The sequence below is a fragment of the Scomber japonicus genome, chromosome 19 (genome assembly GCF_027409825.1).
Source record: "Scomber japonicus isolate fScoJap1 chromosome 19, fScoJap1.pri, whole genome shotgun sequence".
Taxonomy (NCBI): domain Eukaryota; kingdom Metazoa; phylum Chordata; class Actinopteri; order Scombriformes; family Scombridae; genus Scomber; species Scomber japonicus.
Genome location: NC_070596.1, coordinates 9765104 through 9779647, shown reverse-complemented (window position 1 = coordinate 9779647; position 14544 = coordinate 9765104). Strand labels below are relative to the sequence as shown.

Sequence of the window (14544 nt, the reverse complement as noted above, 5' to 3'; positions counted from 1 at the left end):
AAGCCCTTACATTGCAAAACTTGTGTGTGCAGACCATCTAATAGTTTGTTGACTTATTGTCTGGTGTGCAGAGTCAAAAAAAGTAATATGAGTGAATATATACATATACATACATATGTGTGTATATATATATATATTCATTATAGCTGTGTTCACCTTAAGCTGCATTTGTAAATGGGCATGTGTGAATTGATTACATTTTACTTCTGCGGAGAGAAGAAAGGATATAGAAAATATTTGAAAAATCAGGTTGGTGTGGGTGAGCTGGTGGGCTTCAGTCCATCCCAACGCTGGAGATTTCAGAACATCCATAAAAGCCCTTACTCTATCTTAAGTACGTGTTAATGAAGATAGTCAAATGATAAAAATTATGTAATAGTAAGATTTCCCTTAATTGGAACAAAGGGTCCTAGCTCAAACATGAAAAACAACCATAGGCAGGTACATACTTCTGACCAGATTGCCACAAAAAGCGTATCTAATCTGATCTATAATCAAATTTACCACCATATTTTTATTAAAGTTCTTTAAAATGTTTGTGAGATCTTGGACAAAAATCTACCTTTTTTGATGATTACATGATTAAGACCTATGCAATGAATAAACACTGTGACTGTACTGATGCATTTAGTGTCTCCATATATGGCTTCTTAACACCAAGGCTGAGCAACAGTAATCTTGTGGGAGGTGTGGCCCTGTTTCACATGAACAGCTGAGAGAAGCAGGGCAGATCCAGAGATTCCACACTTGATGTATAAAGAGAACCTGAGAAGAAACCTGTGACTCACCTTTTCATTAACAGCATGAACACCCTACATACTCTCTTTCTCTTGGCCGTGGGGGTGTCTGTTGGTGAGTAAAACTGCTAATTTATGCACCTGATAGTTGTGAATAGATCCATCCTTTAGCAATGTAGTCATCTCATTTTGCCTGCTTGTTGTGTTTCAGCCTATCCATTTCAGTTTTGGAGGGTTATCCTGTGTGTGATGCCTAATAGCTGGCCTCTTCTTGACTACACTGACTACGGCTGTTACTGTGGAAAGGGAGGCTCGGGCACACCTGTGGATCAACTGGACAGGTAGATGACTCTGCTTCATTCACAGGAGGGTTATTATAGTTAACGAAAACTAAGACTAAAACTAAAACTATGAAAAAATGATTTAGTAAACTTAACCTAAAGTAAAATTAAAATAAAAACTACAATAAAAAAATCGAAAACTAAATAAAAACTACAATGGACAATGTAAAACTAACTAAAACTAAACTGAATTGCAAATAAATTCAGTTTTGTTTTCCCGTATATATATGTATAGTGATGAGGACTGATGAGAACATTTGTCGGATGCAATTAAAAGGGAAAAATCCCACAAATTAGAAAGTTCATCTTCGTGGTTAAAGAATGAAATTAAAAAGGACTTGATAAACCATATTTGGTGTCACACATTCTTTCATCCTTTTCAGCTTCTACAAGTCAAGGCTTTCTCTTAATAACTGAAAAACTAAGACTAAGACTAACACTAAATAAAAACTAAACTGAAACTACTAAATCACTAAACTGAAATAAAAAAGCAAACTGAAAAACCCTGATTCACAGATGACATTTAAACCCCCCCCAATAAAACAAAGATGCATTCAGTCTGTTTCAAATGTTATGATCTTTAACTTTTTTACCTGCAGGTGCTGCCAGGTGCATGACTATTGTTATGATGATGCTATGCAGCACCCTGACTGCTGGCCCATCTTTGACAACCCTTACACCGAGTACTATACCTTCAGCTGTGACAAGGAGAAGAAAAAGGTCACCTGTAGCAGTGAGTTCAGCATAACACCACTTAGTCTAATGAATTTGTTCTTGTCCTTTTAAATTTTGCAGGGGTACCTTTTTTGTATACTTTTGTTCTATCTCACACAGGCTTTGCCATCTACTTGATTCTATCTGTGATCATTTCCTCCACACACACACAATCGGCAACTGAAACTTGCTAAGATGTAGCTGGCTAATCAGGACATGCCTACTAGTAACGTGTCTCACACAGTGTACAAGGCAGAGCTTCGATGCTTCTCACATCTGTCTCACTTTAGCGACAGCGAATGTTTTTTATTAATCCGACCTTTCCATAGATTAAATCACCATTCCAGCAAACTTGTTCTTGCCTGTTGCGCCCTGACCTCATCGTTGTTGCCACCATACAGCTCTTCTGCTTCTCCTCAGTTGGGACAACGCATGCAGAGAGTGGCATGATGCGTCCACCTGCATTTGCTGACGATTTTCTCCTTTTCAGTATAAGCAATGGTGGGATTATTTGGGCTGGGTGACGTCTCACTCCATTTGATGATGAGCCCAGTGCACTGGCACGGACACCTCAGCTTAGACAGCTCCAGTGGCTTTACCGGTAGATGATTATGTCATCCTCTAGTCTGTGTCTGCAACATTACTGACCTTCAAATACAGCTCTGAATTCAGTATCCAGTCATTTCCTGAAGGTTATGGTCGCGTATGTGTTTTTGTGTCAAGGCTTGTCATGGCCCATCCAGCTCATCTGGCTTAACCAGCCTTTGTTTCGCCTTATCTTCTTGGCATTTGGCAGTCAGTCGAAACGTTCAAGAAAATTTACCAGTCGTGACACTGTTTTTTTTTTTTCTTGAAAGTGCAGGGCCACATGTAAACAGACTATCCCGATCCGCTCCCCTTGGAAGATATGTCTCTTGGAAGATCTGTGTAGTGCTGTTATCTATTGCACCAACTAGCACAGCTCTTACCTACAGCTAACAGCAATGTGGCTAGCAGCATTATCTCCTCACTGAGGATTAAAATGTATTGTCCACATAGTGGCCGGAGAGAGGACACTTCATGACTCCTTAGTGTCAACACCGTCTCATCATGTTCTCACCGCTATTGTGCATGGGACTGCCATTTGCAGCTCATCTCTGGGGGTAATGATGGTGCAGCCAGTGGCATTATGTCCTCCTTAATTCCCTAGTCCTGCACACAAACTGAGGAGAGGAGACATCATGTCTGTTTCACTAACCTCTGGTTATTTCAATGGGAACTACAGAGAAGACGAACACATTGAGTCAATATCAAATATTGTGATGTGGCAGCTGGCAGTTTCTGTGATCACACCGTCTGCTCAGTCCTTTCGATATCGGTCCCTCATGGGCAATCTTGCTTTTACCTTTTACTCCGTACATAGTGGTGTTCACAGATGTGCCCCCGACGGAGTGGAGGGGCATCTACCTGGGGAGAGTGATAGGTGGTGTGTGGACTTCAAGTGAAAACCAACACATCAACCTTCAGGAGGTGTTCTTAGTTCTCCATCGTGTTGGTGAGAACAGACAACTGCGCCATGGTTGCCAACATTAACAGTAGGGCGGAGTCCGATCCACAATCTTGTTTAATTAGGTGGACAACCTATTGGTATGGACCTCGGAGCACCTTGGTAGCAGAGTGGTTACCGCTCATGCCACATAATGGCAGCATCCCTTGTACGATTCCAGTAGTGGACGTTTGCTGCAGGTCCTTCCCCTATCTCTCTCTTCCTGTTTCCTGTTGGCCTCTCTGCCACCTACTTTGAAAATAAAATAATATAATATAATAAAATAAATCTTTCAAGAAAAAAAAAAAGAAAGATACACTAAGAAAACCTCCTGTCTCTGAGAGCCCTCTAAATTCCGGGTCCAGAAAAAGGGTCAGGGTTAGAATTACAGGGTAAAGTGCTCTTTCAGAGTGTGCCTAGAGGCCTCCACTGCAGTATTAGAGGATTCTGGTGGTTTCCAGGACTGGAAAACTGGACGTTTCTGGGTCCCAGTGCATCTGCCTGGGTTTTGGCGGCCTCTAGTAGGGTCCTGAGGGGGTTCTAGGGAATGCCAGGGTACCCAACAGGGGTCTTGAGGGTTCTCGGGTGTCCCAGGACATCCTACCAGGGTCTTGAAGGCCTCCACTGGGGCCCTGTGGGGCTCTGGGGACCTCCAGGGTGTCCCCTTTAGAACTCCACTGAGGTCATAGCAGCTCCTGGTGGTATGGTTAAGGTTAGGGTGAAGGTTGCAGGGAAAGAGGACCTGGAAGTATGGAAACGGGATAAAATTGGAAGTAAGGTAATCCACCACAAAGGGCATTGAGTAAAAGTTGTGTTTTAAAATGGTTAGAATTACTGTATGTTTTTAAACTGTATGTTTCTAAACTGAGTAAGTAAGAAGGTTAAGACTCATATTGAGGAAACAATTTGTTACTCTTCACCCATCTCTAGAAAGCCCAGAATGTCCTCTAGACCGTATAGTAGGACTCATACACATTGCATTAATGGTACTACTTAGAGGTCTCAAACTCATGTACCCCAGTGAGGTAAAAATGTAATTAATTTTTACAGTAAAATTATGTTTCATTTGTAAGAATGGTTACTGGCCTAATTGTAATCACAGTGTAGTTAATGTTTTCTTCTTTTTCTTTCTCAGCCAAAAACACAGAATGTGAAATGTTCATCTGTGAGTGTGACAGGAAGGCCGCTGAGTGTTTTGCCAGATCACATTGGTACCCTGAACATGAGCACCTGCCCAGCGACCGATGCTTTACCAATACCTCTGCAAACTACACTTAATGAACAGTTTATGTCTCAGCATGAAACATCCATACAGTCAAATACAGTATGATTCTGTATTGGACAGTGAATTATTTGTGCTGTAATTTTGATGGCCTGTATCTTTAATTCCTTCTATGTGCTTAATCTCTCTTGTTTTGTTAATTGTGAAGACGTTCTGCATGCCTCATTTTACCTCAAAAGCTGCCTGTTAATGATAATTTATTGAAGAGACCAGCAGAGGGCATTATAGTCTACTTTTTTCTTTCCTTGTTTGTGACATTGAATCATGCTGCTTACACCATGCCTGTACTGATTTGGGTGTAGTATGAAATTTATACAGAAGAATATATGCTCTGCTATTTAATATTTTGTGTCAGTCAGCCTTTGGGAAATACTGTCTGACAAAGTTCCTGTATGTAAATATACTGTGTTATAAAAATGCATTTCATAAAAAAAGAAAAGAGTTCAGATTTTGTTTAATTTCTTTTCTATTTCTATTGGCTATGAATATGAATTTTAAAGTGTTTTACAATGTGTTTAAAAATAAAATCAGACACGCTGTTGTGAAAGATACTTTCCACTCCCATAGAGAGTCATCTTTATTTGCATTCATTTTCATTAATTTGAGAACACTTTGAATATCCTACTTCATGAAAGTGAACTGTACTGTACTGTAAACCATATATTTATTCTGCCACTTTTAGCAACAATAGTATTAGTTGGCCACAATACAAACACAGTCTTGGGTCACTATCTGTTGTCACCTGCTTTTTATATCACTTATTTCTTGAAAACAGTTTTCACTAATTACCCACAGCTCTCAGGGCACCAGATGGTTGTGAGATTATTTGCAGTATAATAAAACAAATCCAGTCACTGGAGCCTACTGTCTTAGTTTCAGCCACCACCACCACCCAGCAGCTAACTCTCTGAGATTGCAGCTGTGGCTGCAGCCTGCCGGATCAGTGTTGAGGCTATTGTAAGGACAGCATGACGCAGCAGCGTTAAGCACCAGCAGCTGGTAGCTGGCTGCTGGCCATCAGCCAGCTGTGGCTGCTGTAAGCTCAAAGATCAAATAAAACAAACGGCAGAGGTGAGGAGTAAGAACATAGATATTGACCACTGACTAAAGTCTTTCTCTGAGCTAATACTTCATGTGTATGACCAGAAATGTAACTGTGTCACTGTGGTTATGATGTTAAGTCATGTCCAACTCCCTCAACATAATTTACACCTCTGTATTTAAATGGTCATTGTATTGTGTTGTATGCTGACCCTGAGTTTTGACCTCTTCATAATGTACACCTTGATACCAAAATACAATGGAACAATGGTACATCAGAGAAATACAATTTGAGAGACATCTAAGAATAAATAAACTAAACTAAACTAAACTTTAAAAAAATCTCTCTTGAATTGACTGAATTTTAACTGCTTCTTTTCTTTTTCTGTTTATTTTATTATGGTCAGTAATTTACTATAGCTGTAAATGTAGATCTCTGTAGTTGTAAATAAATAAGTACTTTAGAGGATGAGGCATGTGAACCCTACATGTGCACAGCATTCACACACAACATTCCAGATGATGTCACACAGATGTGACAATCCACAAAGGCGATGGTCCCCAGAGAGCACTGGCCTGAAAAAAAGAAGAAAGTGACTGACAGAAGAAGTCTAAGAGAGGTGACTAAGAAGAGATGGAACAAGAGGAGCAACAACACCGACTTTCTCAGGTTACTCCACCCTTGCATGTAAACACAGGCCCGTACACTATCTAAAGTACATGCTGGGGCTGCCATGGTTACTTGATATTTGTCATACCAATCATGGTACAAGCAGCTGAGTTCACCAGACACTCCCCTGCCTGCTGTGAAAAGTTCTTCAACTTTTCACAGCAGGCAGGGGAGTGTCTGGAACAGGCTGTCCCATACAAACAGTGTGTCCTACTTTGCCTTGATAATATAAAAGGATCTAATAGTTTGTTGACATATTCTGTCTGGTATGCATGACGTATCGGATGAAAAGACACTGGAAATCTGAGCCTTCAGAGACAAGAGAAGTGATGTTTGTGTGAAAGTACATCACAACCACAGGTTATCCATTTGTTCATTCAGTATGCTTGGAGAAAACGGGTTATAGAAGCTGTAAGCACAAAAGGTTCTTAAAATAATCTTCTAATCTATGTATGAATACACGTGTTTTCCCTAAGACAAATACAGGTCTCATGTTTTCACTTTTACTCTAAGGCCTCTGGATTTTAATCAGGGTTTATGTGTAATGCTAGAGTATAATCCATTTTATACTTCATATACATATAATGCATTATAGCAGTTTGTAATTTAAGCTGCATTTGTTAATGGACATTTGTGGAATCATTAAAAGAGAAGAAAGGAAAAAGAGAAGAAAGGAAAAAGAGAATCTGTTTTTCAAAAGTGCATTTAATTAGGACATGAATGCTTTATATATAATTCACATTACAACAGGGTAGTTAAGCTCAGGTGGGGGAGCTGGTAGGCTTCAGACCATCCCAACCATGGAGATTCCAGAAGATTCACATATCCATAAAGCCCTTATTCTCTCTTAAGTATGGGTTATTAAGTTAGTCACTCTGTTGACGAGGTGTGGGCTAATTTCACAGTCTGTTTTGTTGAACACAGGGTTTTACAGTCTGCTCTGACTCTGCTTGACAAACTCCCCTGAAGACAGTGTAGATCAGCAGAGTTCTGAATACTGAGAGGCATGTGTGAAGGCCGCTGTTTTGAAAGAGTGGGGTAATAGCAGTTAGTGTCTCCTTGGTTTGCATTTGATCCATCTTTTTCCATGCACACCCTGTAATTCTGTCCCCTGTTGTTGTCCCAGTATGGCGTGGTGCCAGGTCCAGCCCGGAAGGACACACAAAACTCTATTCGCTCCTTTGGATTTATGTTCTTGGGTATGTTTAAGTCAAAGGTAAAAATATCCATTTCAGAAATCCCACACCTTTGCTGTTGCAAAAACATGCAGGGAACATCATGATGGCTCCGCCAAGAGTTGAAGGTTATCCTTATGTGCACTGTCTTTTCAATACTGGCATGAGCGACACACACTTTGCCACTCAAGGAGTGCCCTGAAATGTTGCAGTTTCCCAACTGTATGTGCATCTCATGCAGGCGCGCAAGGAAGGCTTTGAAGTCCAGCATCGGCTGAGGGAAACCCAGTCGCAGCTTGTAGCGCTGCAGTTTGTTTGGCGTCAGTTGTTGGGCTTGTAGTTTGGCTGGAGAGGGTTTCATCAGCAGAGTGGAAGTGTGAGAGGAGGGCTCAGGAATGAAAAGGCGCACAGCAGTGAGAGCTAACCCCTTGGCATCCGCAAACACCACACGCTTCTTGTACAGACCACTGTTGTCCCTGCGGAAGCAGCTCCGAGGCTCTGAGGGCATGGAGAAGGAGGGCAACAGTGAGGATGAAGGAGTAGAGGAAGAGGGACGAGGGAGCTGAAGGCTGTTTCTCGGTTGACAGTCAGTCGGCTGATAACAATGCTGTGTGGGTGTCAGAGGAGACATGGACAGCAGTTGATAAAGTGGCTGGCGCTGGTTGAGGCTCAGACACATGGCAAGGTCAACCGGCATCACAGTGGACTGGGGGTGACTACCAAAAGCATGGAGAACTCTGAGGAGGAGGACATGATAGTGTTAACACACAGCACAGCACAGTATAATTGCAGTAAGACAAAATTTATTCAGAGTTCAGTGAAAGCAGCTTACCTTGTACAACTCATTTTCAGAATGTAGATATTAAACTGTGAAACTTTTGTCTTTGCCAGAGGATTGCAGTGAATTCAGAATAATCTATAAATAAAGATAAGGGTTAATTAACAAAAATTAAAATCCCTGAGTGATTAAACAATTAGTCCAAAAATAAGTTTTTTATATGACACACACACACACAAAGTTGAAGAACAGCAAGTCAACGGCAATAACAGCAAGCTAAGATAAAAATGAATACAATAAAAAATCAGTGTCAGCAATTTTAAAGACAAATAAAATATACTTACAGTTTGCAAAGTTCCATCTGTTTCATCAGATGAATGATCGAGAGAGAAGCAAGAGGATGATTGTGTTTCCAGTCTGCCTCTGCTCTCTCCGGACTTTATGTGTGGAATTTAGAAATGAGGCTGAACCTTCAGTGACACCCCGTCTGCATGCTGGTGGAGTTTGGCCAATAAGGTTAAGCTTTTTTTTATGTCCCGCCCATGAAGTACTGCTTTGCGGAAAGATTTCCTTTAATGGAATTCTGGTAGGCCTACTGTAGACTGACTGATTTACTTAAACAAATATGAACGTTAACATTTCAGTGTCCTTTTTTAATAATTGTAGATGATTTATAACACATATACTACAGAATATATTTGACCACCAGTTTGAATATCAGGCTGAAAAAACAGTTCATGGTAAACCAGAGGAGAGAAAAATAAAATGGAACAATACACATGTATACAAACTGAGATTCATGTTTATATTACTTATATACCGTAGGTCTCTTCATTGTGAAAATCAATAACATAAATGGATACTTACTTAATACTTTCAATTTACAGCACAGATTATGCCTTCACCCAGACCCAGATAAAGAGAGGTGCAATAATCAGTTTGACTCTTAATCCACATATTATGATTTGAAATGTTTTTTAAATAAAATCTAAGTTTCCTGTTTAATGATTAAGTTGAAAACTTGCAGTGCATAAAAATAAATGGGCTACAGCTGAATGAGAGAATTACTGCTCTGCATTATTACTGCTAGCAGCCAGTTATCTTAGTTTAGCACAAAGTCAAGAAGCAGGGGAAAACAGGGAGCCTGGCCCTGTTCAGTAGTAAAAAATCCACCTGCCAGCATCCCTGAAACCCATTTATCATCAGTTTGTTTAACCTGTATGAAAACTGAAGTGCAAAATAGATTAAAGTGGTTGTTTGTAAGTAGTTTTGTGTGCCTGGTTATTTTTGGGTCGGGTGCAGTAACTTCAGAGATATAACAGGTTAATTAATGAGCTTTTTAGGTGCTAGAAGGTGGATTTTGTTACTGCTGGATATAACCAGCTTACTGTTTTCCCTTGTTTCTAGTGTTCGTTCTTAGCAAACGTGCCGCTGGCTGTAGGCTCATATTTAACACACAGACATGAGAGTGTTATTGATCTTCTCATATAACTCTTGGCAAGAAATTAAACAAAGACTCTCCCAAACTACTCCTTCAAAACATGACTGATAGTAGATTGAAAATACTAAACATAATAAGAAAACGTGAAACAAGCATGCAGCATTTTCCACAAAGTTTAAAGCAGGTTTTCTTTTAAATAAAAAGTCTTATTAAATTGTCCTTATTACATTTAAAAACATCATTAATGTGGTCTTATGTTATAAAGTAGTCAAATTGATGCTACAGTACATGCTACATAAAGAACACTATATACTGCAGCACACTGTGTAACCATTTGATAATAAATTGGACTAGTTGTACGGTACATTCCAAGAAATGATGTTTGTTACTGGTCCATTATGAGTTTAACAATAGCAAAGTGAAAGCTGAAAAAACAGGTTCAGACTGAGGACAGTCCTGAGCTCCAGGCAGCTGTAACAGAACATTCTGTTTTTAACATTGGCTAAAGTTCAATTGGTAAATGAAACAGTTTGAAAATGATAGGAACTGGCTGCTGCTCATTCAGGGAAACTGGTTTATTCATGTCAGGCTCAACTGAATCATATTCAATAAGTAGCACTTTCTTTTAAACATCATCAGGTTTATAGACTGTTGATTATTAAGGTTAAGTTTTGATACCTTTTGAATGAGTAACACATTCCCCAATCATCCTTCCACATTGCTTTTATAGCATCATTCTATTTTTCACTTTTCTGACTATAAATAATCTTCCTTTCATTCCCACATGATGTATCAATCTGTAAGACAACATAGAAAAACACCTGCCTCATGCTCAAGATGATACAAGCTCTCGTAACTTTCCTTTCACCACCAGTCATGAAGGCTGCATACTGTTTCATCACTTGGGGAGACCGGTACACCCTTTGTACAGACTTTCACAGTTGAGGTGAAGTGAAGCAATGAAACAATGACTACTTTTTATTGCAGTATCTCCTTCCAGTCTCAGATTATTGGTATGTGTGTCCTCCCATGCCTCTGGTGATGAGAAATGATGTCAAGATAAATGAGACAAGCAAGTTGGTATGTGAAGATTGTGGGATCCTCTCTTTGTGTTGTCACATTTCCAAGGGATGACAATCTTATGCAAAGAGATTGACCTCCCCACAAAGTCAGTCTAGTTGCATTGAAACAACACAAGGCTTTCTGTTACAAATTTGACCAATGCTAAGGATTATACAACATTATTTTTATGAGGTTATGTTAGTAAGAGAAACTAAGTATGAGTAAATTATTTAATGCCATAAAACAAGTGACAACTCTTTCTTTAAAAAAATAATTAAATGGTTGCGCAGGCGGTCGAGTGGTTAGAGCGCATCCCACATACGCAGCCAACCTCGGTTTCAATCCCAGCTGCATGTCACACCCCCCCTCTCTCCCATGTTTCCTGTCTGTCAACTGCTAAATAAAGGCCTCTATGCTGGAAAAAAGCTTTTAAAATGAAAAAAGTTAAATGACAGGAATTCTTTAAAGAGAGCTCTTAGCTTATGCTGCTATAGGCTTAGACTGCCGGGGGACTCCCATGATGCACTGAGCTCCTCTCTCCTCCTCCTCTCTCTCTCCCTATCCATCCATCTATATTCATTAACATTCATGTACTATTAATGCATTCAATAACCTAAACTTCTTCCCCGGAGTTGTCTGTGCTTTCTTGTCTCACAGGTAATCTGGGACTGTAGACGTCCGGATGACAGATTCCAGTCCCGGACCTTCTAGCTTCATTGTTGATTTTCATTGTGCTTCTCTCTCCTATCCTTCCTTTCTCTCCTCTCAACCCCAACCGGTCGAGGCAGATGGCCACCCACTCTGAGTCTGGTTTCTTCCTGTTAAAAGGGAGTTTTTTTGCCACTGTTGCCAAGTGCTTACGTACTGACTGTTGTGGTTTGGTGCAATACAAATAAAGCTTGATTGATTGATAAAATGTGTTTTTACAAGCTTATGTTTACAGGAAATCATTTGAAAGGACTGCATGTACATACACTCTACAAACTCAGTTCAACTATCTCACAAAGAATTTACATTTTTATAAACAAACCATATTCATTTTTGTTTACCATACAGAGAGTGCAAAAGAGAGTTCTTTTGTCCCCAACTCCTCCTGGCCCTCTTGTTCCTGAGAACACAGGAGAACAAACCTGAGCACCTGAATTCAAGTAATAGATATCAACAGCACTGAGGAAACGGTTTAGTCTCTTAGTCTCACACTTCAACCTTTGTTTGTTTTAATAATATATTTCACATTGTAGCCTCGTATCATATATAACGTATAATTCCTCAGGAGTCATATAACTTATGCAAGATGTAAGAGAGGCCGATACTGTGGTGTCAGATAGACAAACTTCATTTTTCCTTTTGCAGTGCATGACAACCTAGCTGCTTGTGCCTTGGAAATTTTTGCATCGCTCACCCAAGAATACACAAAGACACAAGAGAGCATTAAACGTTGTTACTTGTTGAAGCAGGTTTAGAATCAGTACAACCCATTACACAATGAGTAACCATTATATAAATGTCCAAATAGAAAAAGCGTGATGTTCAGCCAGCTCTTTCCCTAAAGACTGCAAACACAAACCAGACAGCTTTACACCTCTTCAGAAGAAAAGTTAAAAACAGTGAGGTCCCTATATGGAAACTTTACCTATTTTTTTAGCCATTTCACACAACCCAGAAAAATAAAAATATGCATGAACTATAGGCCTGTATTTATAATATTATGAATGAAATGTGCGTTGAGGTGTGACTGACTTCATGAGTATTGCTCTATTAAGTGGATCCCCGTTCCCCCTGCCTGTTCCAGTAGGGAGAAACAGAGGTGAACTGTCCCCCCCTCCCCTTCTCTCATAGATTCTGTGCGCGTGGCACCATCTCAGCAAGCAGAGGCGCGTGCACACCAGAATGATAGATTGACTTGACGTGCAAATAATAGAAAACCGCTTCGTGTTGTAAAGGATTCTTTTTTTTGAAGAGCTCATGCCGCCCCCCCATGAGTCACGACAAAATGTCGCCCTGGGCACTTGCCCAATTTACTCATATCAGGGACCGCTACTGCAGTATGGATATAGAATGATTGACCCCTTAGTTTGAAAGCAACATTTGTAACACATATATAATATACAAGTAATACATCAAATGATAACCACTAAATCTCTCTTACGCTTGTCTTGACAAGTGATAAAAATGCTGCAACGTTTTGCACATGAATACCTGTATTATAATAATAATGTTTTATATTCATCATTCATATTCATCATTCAGTTAGAAGTAAGCCTATTCAGTGGTCATCTGGGTACCATGAATGATTCACCAGAGGCACATTGAGCCCCAAGACCCACCTGTACACTATTATATGTAATTTACCATTATACAGTACACATGTTAAGTCATTATGCCATTATGCATGTCATCAGTTTTCTTTCTCTTCAAATGCAACACTAGATTTACAATGCTGGCCACTGATTCACTATTCATTCATCAATTGTATTTGGACACTAAGACACATCTGGATGGTCTACTGATTCTAACTTTCTTTCTTATTTTTAGCTTACTGTTTGATATTATTACTATATGCACTATATGTCATAAATCTAATAGGGTACATGATAAAACAAACTGATCTATAATGACTTCTACCAGCCGGTCTTCCCCCCCGGTCACTGAGACAGCAGTACTAAAAGTCATAATGCATACCAATCGACTACTGTCTGCTGCATACAGATGTTAAATGAGCTCACATAGAGTCATACAGTATGCATCATTAATCTTTGTTTTCACAGCGCCCATCTATCTGTCTGTCTTTGTGTCTGTGTGCATTCCTTTTCTGTCTGTCTCGACGTGTTGTCACAGTGGGACGTTCTTGTTCAGGATCAGCATTTGTTTTAACACATCCCCTGTCACTAATTGCAACTAATGTTATTGGTGAACATGTTTGCTAAGCTGAAATGTTTGTTGTAATACAGCAGAGAGCTGCAGATATTAGCTGCTTATACTTATGACAAAACAAATTAGGCCACAATTTGCATGCTTTGAAAAATGTCTAATAAAAACAAAAAACTAACAAAAGTCTTTGCTTGTGAAGGATTTGGTAATTAAGCTGTGTCTCTGCATCACTTAAATTAAGTCCAATAATCATTTACATTATTCTTATACTCTTCTTGCTTTATTCCTTATTTGTTTCCCCTTGTCAGATCATGTGTTCAGTTGAATTTGATGAACTGATGTTTCAGCACTAGAGATTGCTCTGCCTTGCCCTTCAAGCCTCAACATTAATGTGAAAGCTTGGTTACACAACATCATAATTATCTGTTGTCACAACACCCTCATTAAAATGGACATTCCCAAATGATCTAGTTCATAAACCAATCTAACCTGAATGGAGGGAATGAAAAAGTTGTCAGATTTTTGGGTCACTGTGGTTTGTCAACAAAAGTTTTATTCTAATACTGACAAACCCTAAAAACATTACATACAAAGGCAATGCTGTATTATGCTTTACTTTATTGATAAAAGAACATGGTTCTTACTGGCACACAACATCACATGCTGGGTTAAATATGAAGTAAAAGAAGAGGTTTAGAGTTAGTTGACTTGGATTTTTTCACTGCACTATCTCTCACTATATTTTGTTTTACAGTTGGACTTAAATTGCTAATGTAAAATACATGAATGGTATTATAGGAGACATCAGAATAGCCAGATGAAAACTATTTCCAAGAAAAAGACGACGTGGAGTTTAGAGGAATGTGTCTGATTTGGGGGATTTTTTCTAATGATGGCTCTTAGGCTG

The 14544-nt window shown here is 39.5% G+C and overlaps 2 protein-coding genes across 2 annotated transcripts; one reads left to right on the top strand and one right to left on the bottom strand.

Moving 5' to 3' along the window:
- The first annotated feature begins 803 nt into the window (after nt 1–803).
- LOC128380682 (phospholipase A2-like) lies at nt 804–4595 on the top strand. The gene is made up of 4 exons (XM_053340550.1): nt 804–852; nt 949–1078; nt 1678–1811; nt 4453–4595. The coding sequence occupies exons 1-4, from the start codon at nt 804–806 to the stop codon at nt 4593–4595; spliced, it is 456 nt and encodes a 151-aa protein (XP_053196525.1).
- Nucleotides 4596–7137: 2542 nt separating this feature from the next.
- On the bottom strand, nt 7138–8331 carry ppp1r3c2a (protein phosphatase 1 regulatory subunit 3C2, duplicate a). The gene is made up of 2 exons (XM_053340548.1): nt 8318–8331; nt 7138–8222 (listed from the first exon to the last, which is right to left on the bottom strand). The coding sequence occupies exons 1-2, from the start codon at nt 8329–8331 to the stop codon at nt 7181–7183; spliced, it is 1056 nt and encodes a 351-aa protein (XP_053196523.1). The 3' UTR covers nt 7138–7180.
- Between the last annotated feature and the right edge of the window lie 6213 nt (nt 8332–14544).

Excerpts from the sequence above, each read along its gene's own strand:
- LOC128380682 (XM_053340550.1), top strand. The coding sequence starts at position 804 with ATGAACACCCTACATACTCTCTTTCTCTTGGCCGTGGGGGTGTCTGTT. Across the intron at positions 853-948 it reads GGCCGTGGGGGTGTCTGTTG|CCTATCCATTTCAGTTTTGG; the intron begins GTGAGTAAAACT and ends GTTGTGTTTCAG. Across the intron at positions 1,079-1,677 it reads CCTGTGGATCAACTGGACAG|GTGCTGCCAGGTGCATGACT; the intron begins GTAGATGACTCT and ends TTTTACCTGCAG.